At 37.3% G+C, this 14899-nt stretch overlaps 2 protein-coding genes across 4 annotated transcripts in view; one reads left to right on the plus strand and one right to left on the minus strand.

Moving 5' to 3' along the window:
- The first annotated feature begins 371 nt into the window (after positions 1-371).
- mdfic2 (MyoD family inhibitor domain containing 2) lies at positions 372-1777 on the plus strand. Its single transcript, XM_042491338.1, has 3 exons — positions 372-450; positions 860-1105; positions 1515-1777. Exons 1-3 carry the CDS (start codon positions 372-374, stop codon positions 1775-1777), a joined length of 588 nt encoding a protein of 195 aa, XP_042347272.1.
- An 8595-nt stretch (positions 1778-10372) lies between these two features.
- LOC121947210 (microphthalmia-associated transcription factor-like) overlaps positions 10373-14899 on the minus strand; it is a 38837-nt gene continuing 34310 nt past the window's right edge. For all 3 annotated transcript variants that reach the window (XM_042492151.1, XM_042492150.1, XM_042492152.1), the window contains exons 9-10: positions 14034-14181; positions 10373-12947 (exon numbers count right to left, since the gene is read on the minus strand). In XM_042492151.1, the coding sequence (XP_042348085.1) occupies positions 12552-12947; positions 14034-14181 (544 nt within the window). In that variant the 3' untranslated portion in view covers positions 10373-12551. The remainder of the gene's footprint in view (positions 12948-14033; positions 14182-14899) is intronic.

Here is a 14899-nt window from a genome sequence, read left to right on the forward strand (position 1 = left end):
GCGATTATTGATCGATGTGGAGTGTGCTCACAATGTGGGTGTGTGCATGATGATGGGAGGTGCTCAAGCTCACAAGGGGTTCACTGTTGCAGATACTGCGGATGACACTGTTGGAGATTTAACCAGTACAAACAGGTAAAAAGTAAATTATCTTGGCCATATTAATTAAAGAATATGTGTTTTGTTCATTTTTAATTTCAGTTTGGGAAACATTTCTGGCATGATTCTTGAACTTAACTTAAAATCAGGATGTAGAAATAATGATTTAATGCTGTCTGTCTTAAGTCAAGTTAATTAGATAATTATAATGCCACAATTCAGTTTTTTGCATGTGTGTCTCACTCTATTATCTCCATTTTGCTCTGCAAAAGATGACAGCTCCTTTAAAGCTTCCTGTGAGTGATCAGGATGGTTTCGAGCTTGAGAAAATCGAGGACCATGTGTCTGATGGTATGTTGTTCTTGATGTTGTTTACTCCATGTCTGATCAGGCTGCATGGGTGAAGTTATTGTTAGTCACAACTCGAATGTGACTGACAGATGTGGTGCATGCCAAATGTTAGTGGAGGAGTATATTTTCACACAGTGTATATTTTTCTCCTGCCCGATTCAATCCAGGAAACTAGATCCAAATAAAAGCTTGCAAATCAATAATCTCTCCTCGCTGAAGTTTTATTGAGCAAGCCTCCTCCATTATACACTTCAAGTCTCACCTCCCTGACAAACTGCATGTTAATGGTGCTCTGAATTATTAAAACTGCTTCACAGAAGATCTAACTTATCTAACAGAGACTGAACTGGGTGCAAAACCAGTGCTGCATTTTTATGACTTTGTTCCAAAATACATTCCTCTTTTAAAGGCAGCATCACCAAGCCAGTGATAGACAATCCACCCAGAAAGATGACCAGCAAATCCACCAGTGGGGTGTGCAGACTGAGCACCATCTCAGAGCAAGAATCAGACAAACCAGACACTGATCCCACTCCCCATGATCCCCCAGGTGGCAGTGAATGGCGTGGATCCAGTTTCTCCATGTGTTCTGACAAGTTTAAGAACAGCAGCAGTTATTTTTCCTCTGATGATTCAAACCAGCCCGACAGTGGAGGTAGTGTTTAAGTCCTTAAAGGGACATTTCACTCTAAAATCAAAAATATATATTTTTCCAGTTACCTATAGTGATATTTATCAGTTTAGATTGTGTTGGTGCTGGAGATATCAGCCGTAGAGATGTCTACCTTCTCTTAAATATAATTGAACTAAATGCCAATCAGCTTCTGGTGCTCAAAGCACCAAAAAAAAAAAAAAAAATCATTTGAAAAACTCAACGTTTCTTTCCAGAAAATCATGGCAGTTACTTCACATAAGAGAAGCGAAAAATATGTACTTTTTGATTTGGGGGTAACCTGTCCCTTTTGGAAGTTTTTTAATAACTAAAAAAGTAATTTTAGGATAAGCTTTTTCATTAATATTTCTTCTTTTTGATCTCTTTTATCCTACCTCATCACTGCCACCAGATGACTGTGCCGGACTTCTTCTCGCCTGTCTGCATTGTCGTTTCCAAGAGCTTATGGTTCTCCTACCAAATACATGTGAGAGGGCTTTGACCCGGTGTTTTCCCTCGTTCAAATACGTCACAGCGACCAGAGAGGTAGAACAGCAGGGGAAGGACTGCTGCAACTACAAGCTGGAACTGGACTGTAACTGCTGCGGCTCCTGTCAGGACGCAGGAGAACTTATAGAGCTGGCCATGGAGATATCAGAGGTCTGCTATCGCTGAGAAACTCCTTCTCTGCTGTTCGCCCCAAACACAAACCTCAAACAACTTTAATGCTCAACAGAGTTACTGTCTCATCCTATTCACATTTATGTATGTCATAAATTGCCTGCATTCATACGTTGTTTTGTATAGGCCTGATGTGGAAATTCACATGATTTGTAGGTCATGTTCCTCAACATAATTCATAGCTGCTGACCTCTGAAACACTGTAGAGCTGGTTGTTATGATAAATGACTAGAATAGCTCATTTGTTGTAACTGTGCTCGCCCCACCAAGCAAAGTAATCAAATACCAACATCCTGAGTGCAGGAGTGTGTGTATATTGAGCCACTGCCACGTCCTCTTCGCTGGCATCCTGTACATTTCCTCTCATAAAGCATGACAGAGTGGGTGAAAACATTTAGGAGAGCAGATATCTGGAAGCATGCTTTTAAATAAAAACTCATTCACAACCAATGAACTCAATCTGGGCCAAGTGAAAGCATGCAGATTTGACAAAGTGAGCGGGAAAGTTATCATATGCTAAAAGGTAAGTATTAAATGGAAAATGGATTGATATTATGCATTAAAAGATTTTTTTAACTGATTGTCATAATTTATTCTGTAGTATGTAATAATAGGTTTACATTCTCAATGCATAGATAATACATAAATAGATTTATTTAGGCTGTTGCATCAATTAAATTCAAATCAATTAAACCCTGGTTTTCTTATGAAAAAAGCCAGTGGGATTTTTCCATTAGATTTTGGATTATTGCAAAAAAATAAGATCTGCAGCAACCAATGTTTTAGAATACTTACAGATTTTGTTCAGCTGGATAATCTTCACAAACTGACCATATTTAAGATTTTTTGTAAATGCAATTGCTAGACGTAAAAAGCTAACATTAGGCTATAAAAGAACTAGACTACAGTCGCATGACTTAACGTCAACACCACCAATGAGGCTTTAGTCGAGGTGAGTTTTTTTTACTGTCATTAAGCCACTTGTTAGCAACCACATTTTTTAAGACATAAATTCACAAGTGGGGTTTTTACTAACATATTTTATGCCGTATAACAAAACATTAAAGCCTGTAAGCCTTGTGTTAAGCATAGACCTTATTTCAGGCATCTTACCAAAAAAAAAACATAAAAAAACATTGACTGAGACAAGGGAACTGAGTAGTCAAAAATTCTAACTCATTTCTGGGTTTTAGACTCATTCTGCACCATTGTACTGGTAGCCTACATAGTATATTGTCTACCTTTGAGTAAAAGTAGCGTACAAGTTTTTAATTTAATTAAATTTATTTATTTATTTAATCAATTTTTTAATTTATTTAAAAAGTAAAATTTATTTCACTTCTTCAGACGCTTGAGGGATAGTTATTTAAATATCCCACAAGTTAAATAATGACATTTTTAAACACTCGCAAAAAGTCCACCTCTGTCCTGTCTCAACAAATTCCTACTATAGATGTAATGTAAGCATACGTTCACTGAAATATTCACTTTTGTTATGTCAATATATGGAAATGTCAAATAAAAGTATCTGTCTATCCATCTATCTATTCGCAGAACCAAAGATATCCTCTTTTGTATTCCATATATTCTTTTTCCTTCTCAAAAAATTGGCGCCTACATCACCCACAATGCACCTTGGCCCCGACTGTTCAGTTCGTCAAAAGGGCGTGTTATGCTAGCAGCGGCTAATGTTGCCTCCAGCTGCTAGCCTCAGGGATGAGGAGCATGTCATGAGCTCTGGGGTTTTTGTTGAATTTTTTTTCCTGTTTTCATGAATGAGTCATGTCGTCTTTCACTTCCTGCCTTTGTCTTTTTCCGGCCTGTTTTCTGTCACACCTGTGTTTCATAAGTTCATTAGTGCCTTGGTTGTTAGTTGCTTGTGCTCCTTGTGGGATTGCCTGCCTGTTTCTCATGCCATATCACTTTCCTCTCAGTTTAGTTTAAGCAGTTTTTTTCTTACTTTGATTCACCTCAGCCTGCTCCTTTAGTTTTCTTGCCTGCCTGCCTGCTTTCATGCATTTAGGACCTCTTTTTGAAACTGAAACATAACAGAGCAGACTACAGAAAAACTGGTAAGCTCGCCTCTTTCTAACTCTACAACCCCTGACTTTTATTTTTATTTCTTAGTGATGTAACTTCACTTACCTCAGCAGTCAGAGCTGGGAAAGACGTCACACCAGACAAGTTTGAAAATCAGGTACCAGCCGGGTTAGCCATTTTTGGTTCTTTTTAGTTGATAACAAAGCTTTACTTGGTATTTTGAGCATGCAGACCTCATAGCAACATGTCCACAGATAGAAGTTGGACAATACTGTGTGTGTGACAGTTTTAAATAAGACATAAAGAAGACAGACGCTCTGACAAACAGTATATTACTACAGCTTTATCTTAGATTTTGAGGCAGGGGCTGGAGAAGTTCCTCTTTCCAAGTCGAAAATCCGACTTCAGAGGTCATTGTATTTATAATTTCCAACTGGGAGCTTGGGAATTTTGACATCCCAGTTCAAATCGAATGCACCATTGACCCCAACCTGTGCTGACTCATGTGACATCACTTGAGGCAATTGAGGCGCCAACAAAATGTAGCAAAACGTTTATTTAAACAGAAGCAGTGGTGGGTTGAACACGCTGTTGTGTCACACAGGCACACTGTGGTGTTAATTCAATTCAGTTCAAAGGACTTTATTGGCGTGGAAAATGTATCTTTACAATATCAAAGCAAGTGTGAAAGATAAAAAACGCATGTAGCCTAAGTAGTATAATAAGGTAAAGGTCTGCTAGACTTTCTTTATATACGTGTCACTGCCAGCTGGGTAACACCTGACATGCCCAACAAACGGGAGAAAACATACCTCAAAGCCCATTTCATACCATTTCACATCGTTTTGAGGAAGCATGTCGTTCAATTGGGAAACTGTAGACAAACGGAGCATAACGTTTGAGGCTAAACTTGCCCCAGATTTCAAGAAGCTCCCAGAAAAAGTCTTTATACAGCTTCTTTTACATTAGTGTTAGTACCCTCAAAGACCTGTAAACAGACTATGTTGTGTACAAAAGATGGATTTTCACTTTACAGGTCCAGTGTGTAGAATTTAGGGGCACCTATTGGCAGGAATTACTTTCATTAGTGTATAATTACCTGAAAATAGGAATTGTTGTGTTCTAATTTCCTAAAATAAGCAGTCTGTATCAACATACGAAGCGTTTCTGCCTAAAAGTTCACCATTGTGTTTCTACAGTAGCCCAGAATGGACAAATCAAACACTGGCTCTAGACAGGGCCATTCACATTTTTGCACGAGCCATGCAGTTCTCCATGCTTGGCGCACGGGAGAAATTTTTGTTCTGCAACTTCAATACTAGATGACACTAAATCCTCAACACTGGACCTTTAGTTAAAGTACTGAAGTCTTATCAGTAAAATACACTTAAATTAAGCCTATTTGACCTATTAAGAGTAAAAGTATGCTCTAATGGAAAGTCAGAGACCATAAAGGTTCTCGTCATCGTGTGATCATTGATCAGTGGAGTTTTTTTTCTGATGGTCTGCAAGCACGAACTTATGAACAACTGGTTTCCTGATTTTTAAGCATTAATTTTGTAGGTTGCAGTTCCTGCTGTTATGGAAGAAAAATTAGTGTGCTGAGACCAGAATTATGTTTTTGTAGATGGTAGCAGAAACCAATTTTCTTGTTAGTGCATTTGTGCTCAAACAACAGACGACAGTTTAAAAGTCTTGTATTGACAAGCACTGCTGTCAAGAAATTAAACACAAAAGACACATAATAAACTGAGATAATTAGCAAGCTAATGTGAATCTGGTTCTTTCTTTTATTGAATATTGATTAGTTTGTATCATGTGCACACAAGTGTATAATTTGTGTGCCACAGCTATTGTCTTATTTGCACAAGTTTTTAAAAAAGTACTTTCAGTAGTTGTTTCACCAAGCACTTAAATGCATCAGCAACAAAGACATCCTCCCTTCTTGCAAGTTTATCAACAAGATTTAAGTAATGTATGCCGTCAAATGTTTGAAATGGATAACCTATCAAAAACAAGTCTCTTGATGCTGATTCTAATATTGCACTGACAAGGCTTCATCCCTTGGCAGCCAAGGCTAATTACAGCTAATTGCATTAGCATATTTCTGAGGAGCTGTCATTGATTTTGATGTTTGGAGAATTTCATCTTGTTTGCACATTAATGCAAATGAGTCCTGTAGCAAGGGGATCTTGAGTAATCACCAAACAAGCATGTTGTGACAAAAGCACTTGTTTGCTAAAGCTTAACAGAGCTCACTCCCCTCTACCTACATCTTTCTATGATGATGTACAGAGCTGAGAACCCCCAAACTTTTCTTCAAAGCTTGCAAACTGAGCTATGGCATCTTATCATTTATGATATTGTGTAAGCACTTTAACAGTGAACATGTATTGATGATTTTCTTCCTCCAAAATGAAAATATAACCATCATACATTTCCATCTTCTCTGACTGCATAGAGTGATGCCAGTGCGGCCTCTTGGGGAGGAGTTCAACATCGACATGACCAGCATGGTGTGAATTGGCCACCAGAGGGGGCTGGTGACAGTGAGGAGAGAGGACACTGAGTGCACTGTGTGTGGCACCTGGACTGCACACTGCATTGTCCCTGGTGCAGAAATCCCTCATACAGCATCTGAAGCTCTCTGCTGATTCTCGGAGGATGCCTCTATCCACAGGACTGGGATGTGCAGGTACAATAATTGACCAGAAAACCTATCTGTAAATAATCTTTTGCCCCTTTTGAGTTTAGTAAAAACAGGCAAAACATAAATTCTCTCTTAAGATAAAATACTTGATGAACATATTTCTGCTTCTTGCCTCTTTAAACCCCCCTTTTACCACTGATAAGCAGTATATAGTAGTATAGTATATCAATATAATTTGATAGTACATAAACACCTAATATATATTCTTCATAACACTCTACATTATAGTTAATGGCAACAAATATAGCTCCTTCTGTGGGCACCAGGGGCATAATAATACTGTAGGCAGTGCAGGCAGTGTGGTTGCACTAGGGCCGGATGGGTGGTGGAGCCTCTAAAGAAAGCAGGACATCCAACAATATGTTGGGCGGAGAACAGCAAGTGTTGCAGATTGCCACCTTGGAAATATCCTTTATTAAAAAAAGAATTCACACTAAATTAAGTCAAGTCAGTTTTATTTATAAAGCCCATTATCACAAAACACGGTTTGCCTTGGAGGGCTTTACAGCATATGACATCAATCTGCCTTTAGACCCTCACATTACCTAAGGAAAAACCAACCCAAAAAGAACCCCTGTAACAGGAGGGAAAAAGAGACCTCAGGAAGAGTGGCAGAGGATGATGAAGGATCCCTCTTCTGAGACGGACAGACGTGCAATAGATGTAAATAACAGTTGAATTGCAATCATGACAGAAAGGAAAGAGAGAGAGAGGGAGAGATACACAGTAATAATGGAAACAGGCACATGTCATATTACAATAACAATAGATGTAAAATTACTAAATGTACTCTATGATAATATTGTGGTTGCTGATAAGAGTCCCATGCGTATATCGATAGTGGAGGCATCATTTGCTATGCGTCTGTGTGCTCGATAGTGTGTACTGCTGCCTGTTATACCTACGTTATGCCACTGGCTGGGGTATAAACAGACTATAAATGACAATGTTGTAGAGCTGTCATGTCCAAAGTCTAGCCTGGGGGCCAATTCTGGCTGTCTGATATACTTCTGAAGTATAATATATGTGGCCCGACACAAAATATTATTTAATAGAGCAGTGTATTTTTAAATTCACCTCACACTGGCAGGACTGTCATACTGTTTGTAGACATGCATCAAGTAGGAACTACACAGGCAGAACTGATGTGTTTTTATTATACCTAACAGCAGACACTTCCTGCTAGGCAGCTGACATGGCCGCAGCAAAGAAGTGTGAAGTTGATGGTGAGGACTGAAAGTTGACTATTTTTTCACTGAAGGATGAAACTGTTGTTTGCCTCATTTGTTCGTGATTTATTTAATTTTTTTGTCTTTAATGACCCATTTGATGCAAGAAGCCGCTGGCCGCAGGTGGTTTCACATGATGTAATCCGGCCCCCATTCCATTCATTTTGGAAACCCCTGTTGTAGAGCATTGCTGTAATAATATAAAAAATGTCCTCAAAGTAAACCGTACTGATAAAAACATCTTTTTTAAAAAAAAGTTAGCATTAGCAGATTACATCGAAAATCATTATAATGCAGTTTATGAGGAATAAAAACACGATTTCTACAAACATTCAAATAAAACTTTTTAATATTTCTCACAAGATAGTTTCCACATTGAGTACCAATGAGTTTGAGTTCACTAATCTGAAACCAGTGCATACAGTAACTATTGCTACATTCATCTTATATAAACTGTAACAATAAGAACAGTAGCAACATCAGCAGAGAACGTTGTCTGTCTGAACCACAGGAATGAGAGTGAGCAGAGGAGGTCTACGTTGAGCTAACATGGTTCTTCGTCAGTGGTTTACCCATAATGTGCCGTAACAATTAACAGCTGGAAGATTCATTATGAGAAATCAGTCGTAGTGATGGCTTTAAATTAATTCAGGCATGATGCTGATGTTTATTCTAACCTGTCACATTTCATGGTGAAGATGAGTCATCTATTATATCTTTAAAAAAAGCTGATCTGGGTTCAGTCACAGGGCAGTGTTTCAGGCCTGTGTGTATTGCACTATTGGTGAATAAAGGCCATTCTGCAGTCCACTGACGCTGTAAAAAAAATCAACGTCAAGTCCACTTACTGGGATTACTGGGATTTCAATCACATCTCATGGTCTTAACAACAGTACTTGTTATTTCCTTCTGCTAATGAAGACTGTGGGATGCAGTTGAAAACTCCAGAAAAGATATCTTTTAAGTAGAAATATTTTTTGTGTGAAGATACTGTTTGCCAAAGACATTAATCACCTGAACTTTACTTATTGCCTAATTGCCATCATGTTGGTATTGCTTGTAACTACATCAGATAAACACCATAAGAGGTACTTAAACTAAACTGTTAAAACTTTCTATTTATATAAATGTCCTGTATATTTAATTTTAGCTACACATTTTGGCAGTCATCACTTTAAACTAAATTCATACTAGTCTGAAAAGGATGCTGAATAATCAGTACAACTTTGGAAACACTGCCTTCAGTGGAGAATTTGACCTTAATAAAGATGAAACAAAATGAGCAGCCGCCCCAATGTGTTCATTATTAAATAAATAAGTAAGACAGTATGAAATAAATACTCACATGAATAAAATATTACAAGATTAAGAGTCTGCAGCCACACTAGCAGCAGCTTTGTGAGGCACAAGACGTTTCACTAACTGCCAAAAGTTTCAATCTGCTGGTGGCGTTAGATGAAAAGTCAGGGAATCACCAAAATAATTAGGATTCATTCAGTACCATGAATGTCTGTACAACATTAAATGGCAATCCAGCTTGTAGTTGTGATATTTTCTGCTCTGTTCAGCTCAACTCTAGACCAAAGTGATGGGAAAATTATTAAATAAATTATTTGAACTCAAGTTATTACTTATAAAATGTTGTTTCATCATTCTTCTTTGCACGTTCCGCAGTGACACTTCATTTCAAAATGTCACTTTTTCTTCCATGCCTCCACCCTCTCGACAGACAAAAAAACAGTCTGCTGGCTCCTGTTGGCTATAACAACCAAACAGTATTAGTCTTAGCATTTTCTTTGCTCTGGCTAACAGAAGCCTAAATTTTGTGACTATAGAGTGCCCAAGGGATGATGTTTTTCTGTAGGTTGATGCAGAAGTCAGCGTTACCCTGGTTTCCCTGTCAAAAAGCCTATGGGATTTTTCCATTGGAATTTGGATCATTGCAGAAAATAAGCTCTGTGGTTAACAAACTGTTTTTTTTTTCAGCAAGATAATCTTCAAAAATTAACACCAGTTTTAGGATTTTTAAAACATACATGTAATTGCCAGGGCTGAAAAGCTAAGGTTAAGCTATAAAGGAAGTACACAATGTTCGCTTGACCTCACAGTGCTACAACTCTGAGGCTGTAAAGCCGCATTCAGCATACCTCGGTGTGATGACATTCTGCAGTCTCATTTTTCAAAGTTTTAAAGTCACTGACGTATTTTATGTAACCAAACCACCATCTAACCAAAACCCATTGACTCTGAGGCGAGGAAACCAGGATTGCTGAACTGCTAACTCATTTCCGAGTTTTAGGAATTATTCCTATTGTGCTCTTTTGTTAAGCCCTTAGGGAGGATGGCGCTAGGTTTTATAATTAGTATATTATTAGTATTATTATATATCTATGGGATCGAGTGATTGCATGTGTAATGAATAGGTGGTAAATGTTTTAATAAAGGGGGGGTGGCAAATATTTTGAAATAAAAAAAGTGTCTGGGAAAAATACATTATGTAAAAACAGAATTTTGAAAAGGGCACTTTGAAGGAAAAAAACTAAATAAATAAAACTCTGTAAATAAGTAAATAATAATGATGAAATAACATTTATTGATAATGATGGTGTTTTAAAAATTTAATTATTTTAAAATTCATTGGTTTACTTAAATATTTTACTGTATATACTTTTGTGGTTTATTCATTATGCCTTATTTAGTACTGAACACTTTGGGGTTCCATCATTTCAAACTATCAAGCTATTTTTTGTAGTTCTTACCTCTGAAAGACTTTTAGTGTTATCTTGTACTGACAAACAGCCCTTTCCTACTGCTTTTTAAACAACTTTGGCACTCTTCAGTTAATCCACGAAGCACCAAACACCAGTATAAACATCAACCAAAAATTTGCATCACTGTGTACAACTCCTCTCACATCACCAGGGTAACAGAAACGACTGTAAGGCACTTAAATCAATTATAAAGATAATTACTTTGACACTGTTTTAGACTAATTCATAAGGAAGTCACATTGTCGAGATATGACGCTGCTCTGCAGGCACAACTTCAACCATTGCATAGTTTAACAGAATGGAGGCTGTGCTGAAAGAGGGCTCTCATTGTATGGCAGGTAGTTATTAACAAAGGCATACTTGCTACAACTGTTGAAAACAAGCTGCTGAAATATACAACAACTGTACACCATAAAGAATCTACAATCTCATACATCATTCTGTATGCATTTGAAAAGCCAAATACAATAGTTAGTTAATGCTTAGATAAAAAAAAAAAGGCGAACAAACCACGTTTCAAATTACAGAGGTCATTCCAGTGTTTTGACAATGTCATGCATTTCATACAAAATCCCAAAGCAGTCTCCTTATACTCCTTGGCAATATAAATGTTCACATAATGGAAAAAAAAGATCCTGAAAGTGAAATGTCACCACAGTGGTGTAAAAAAAAGAAAATAATTTAGGAAATGGATGGACAATTATAAAAACTCAGCACTTGTATCTGAAGTATTACACTGTGTGCTAAACTAGTAGCAATTTTACCAGTTATGTTAGTCTGAACACTACAGACAAGAATACAATAAAAAAAAAAGATTAATCTTCATCTTGCAGTAATCATCTATGAAAGATTTATAGAATTATGTAACAATCAGATCTATCATCAGCTTCTTGTGCGTGTGTCAGAGCTACAATAGGCTTTTTAATTTTGATTTGTGCTAAGATTTTACTTGTTCTGAGACTGCATTATAAACAAATCTTTTTTTTAAAAAAAGTATTTCCGTGCTTTTGGCAGTGAGGAATGTATATCTGGTACACACTGCAAAGAAGTCAACAATGGATGATTAAACGTTACAACAGTATGGTGAAACTTGACTTTTCTCTCTTGTTACTAGAGTATTGTGCTGCTTCTTGCTCATTATGGCGATGAATAAAAGCCTAAAATCAGCCATTACCAATGCAGCATTTGTTAAATTTTAACTTTCTCAAATAAGACATCTTAGCTTCCTATTTTTAATGTGCTTTTACTTATCATTAATTATTTCAAAAAGGCTTTTTTTTAAATGCCTTGTTATAAATACATTTTCGGGGGAATGTTTACTTAACGTCCTGTTTACAAAGATACATAAATAAGATCAATTCTACAAATGATTAATATTTGTCAAGGAAGAAATTTCAACTGGAAGACTGCAAAAGACTCAGCTAACAGCCAAAAAATGTGCATAGCAATACAACATTGATGTATACACATCTTAATAAGGCATTGGCACATTCAAGTTCAATCTAAGACACAAGGAGTGTAAAGCACTATAGTAATAAATAGACTTTTTTGTACTATTATTGCTAGTGATTTAAAAAGCAGTGTTCATTTCAACACAAAATATCTACATGTCTGACCATGATTTATAACTTCCCTAGATTCTTTGGAATCAATAGAAATAAACATAATCTAGCCTCTATCCAAAGATGAGTTGTTTTTTTAAATATAAAAACTTCTATTTTTGTAACTCATTGTCATCGAAGTATTGATTAAAGCAAACATTGTAATCAGTCCTTGAAATCAAGGTTGAGTGCTTGAAAAAACAAAAGATATCAGCCATAAACTAACAAAAAAAACATGAATGGAAAAGATTCAATACATGTAAACGCCGGTGGGGGAGAAAAAAAAAAAACAACAAACAAATGACACAAACAGAAAGCCTCTCCTGCAGCTGGGAGTGTGTTAGCTGTGGACAGGGACACTTGCAGCAGGATGGAGACGGTTGGAGATGCAGGTGAGGTGTCTTCCAGTAGGGGGTGCTAACAGCCCTGCTCATCTCCATCCATGCTTACACTGCTCTTACGACTGCTGTCCTTTGAGGTGTCTGGGGAGACGGATGAGAGCAAAGGGTCCCCCCCTCTCACCGGTGATAAGTTGTCTTCCATTAGGATGTCGTTGAGTTTGGAGCCTGGCTTGCCGTGAACGCTGTAGTGGCCCTCTGGGAAGTTAGCGTGGCCTTCGTTCAGCTCCAGGGCACTGGGTGGTTCTGGAGTGCAGGCTGGGTGGTGTTGGTGATGAGGGTGGAGTGTGTACAGGTCCTGGCGACAGTCCTCCAAAGCGGGCTCCTGCTTAATGGACCGAGCCGCAAGTTCAGAAGAGCAGAGTGCTGAAGAGGTTATGACCAGACCGTGAGCTCGCGCCTGCATCTCTAACTCCTGCAAACCACAAAAATACACAAACACACACAGTTTAGACAGGTTAGACATTGACAAGTTTCCCTCTCTGTGATAATATAGAGCTTTAAATCAATATTCAGTTCTGGTGTCAGGATGAGTCTCACATCGCTGTACTGTTTCACCCACTTAATGGTTGGTAAAGAATGAAGATACAATAAACTAATCCAGAGTTTTCCAAGTTAATTGATTATAAATGATTATTTGTTTATCAATTTCTTGTCCCATGTCACGTAAATTTGTGAAGAAAACATTTATTTTTTTGCACGCCCCTGGTAAACAAGTGCAGTATAACTCAAGTCTCATTATTAAGTTATATGCTCAGCATTTGCCAAACAGACAGCCCTTTCCTTTCTGATGGAGAACTAAATTTAAAGTCAAACTTTATCTAAACTCTCTTCAAAGCCACACTCCATTAAAGAAACAGTAATTTTACTTCACTGAACACAGGAGCTGCTGGTCCACTGCTGCCTCGATCAGTTAGTTTGTTATTTTTTGACTTTGGTGAATTTGAACTAACCCTTTTAAACACAAAAGTCACACAGTTAACACAAACATGTAACTGATCGAGTTTGCAGTAGACAGCAGTTACTGTGTTCAGTGAGGTAAAATTACAGTCTGGTTTAGGAAAGCATAGATACGTTTCACTTTCAATTTATTTACCCGTCAGGAAGGGCTGCCTTTTTAAAAAGAACGACTTCTGTTCAGCAAGAATTTGATCAGTTTTAGGATTCTTCGTTGACCATCCGAGAAAAAGTTTTTCTTTTCTCCCCTGATATTGTTGCTCTAAATAATAATTGTGACATAAACTCACAATGTGATCAAGCAATCCATGTCTAATAGATACAAGCTTTCTCCCTCCTCAAATATGTGGCTATTGCCATGACTTATTACATCAAAGTGTAGTACTTTCTTGTGACATTAGCAGAGACACTATCCATCACACAGACAATCCTTTCTGTTTACACCTGACACAGTAAAAAAGGAATCATGTAAATGAACGGTTATGGTGCAATTCCACAACTCTGTGACTCTACCTCCCGAACATTAGATGTCATAAAAGTTTACCTGTATCCTCAACATCAGATGTCGATTGGCATGTTCGAGCTTCTTCTGGCGACTCTCCAGCTCCTTGGCCCTCTGCTGTTCCCGCTGTAGTTTCCTGATGTAATCTACTGATGCCTTCAGGATGGTGCCTTTGTTCCAGCGCATGTCCCTGAAAATCACAGAGGAGACGTTATTTGTATATTTTATATACAGCCTGCTAGATCCTGTAGGTTTGACGTCAGACAGGCATCTGATTATAGAGTTTCATCAGAATCAGGCTGCTATTACAGACCACTTAGCATTTTACTCCGTACAATAGTAACTAATTTCTGCCAGTGCAATGGAAAAAAAATCCTTTTGTCATTATAATGACAGTAAGTATCTCAAAAATAATGGATTAGAACCTAAACATAGTTTAGTATCTAAAAATAATGAGTTAGCATCTCAAAAAAATAAGCAGCTTTCCCAAAGTAATGGTTTGATTTCTCAAAATAATGACTTAGTGTGTCACGATAAAGACTAATTATTTCAAAAATAATATCTCAAAGAATTAGTATCTCAGAATAATGACTAATTATCCAAAAAAAAGACATCTTAAAAAATTGAGAAAGTATCTCAAAATAAGGACTAACATATAAAAAAGTAATGACTTATCTTAAAATAAGAACAAAGGAAGGACTTAGTATCTCAGTGAGGACTAACTTAACTCAGAATAAGCTTTCATAAAATAATGACAAGCAACTTCCTGAAGTTTCTCATTATTTTGAGATACTAAGTCATTATTTCAAAAAGTTTCTCCTAAAGATTTACAGTGTCTATTTTTTTCATCACGCTGGCGAATATCGCCGTCCAAGAGAGACTAATGAGCAGGAACAAGGAGCAAAGCT

Source organism: Plectropomus leopardus, chromosome 8 (assembly GCF_008729295.1).
Source record: "Plectropomus leopardus isolate mb chromosome 8, YSFRI_Pleo_2.0, whole genome shotgun sequence".
NCBI classification, from domain to species: domain Eukaryota; kingdom Metazoa; phylum Chordata; class Actinopteri; order Perciformes; family Serranidae; genus Plectropomus; species Plectropomus leopardus.

Bases quoted from the DNA above. Each gene is read 5' to 3' on its own strand.
- mdfic2 (XM_042491338.1), top strand. From the start codon at position 372: ATGACAGCTCCTTTAAAGCTTCCTGTGAGTGATCAGGATGGTTTCGAG. The intron at 451-859 runs GTATGTTGTTCT...CCTCTTTTAAAG, and splicing joins CGAGGACCATGTGTCTGATG to GCAGCATCACCAAGCCAGTG. The intron at 1,106-1,514 runs GTAGTGTTTAAG...CACTGCCACCAG, and splicing joins AAACCAGCCCGACAGTGGAG to ATGACTGTGCCGGACTTCTT.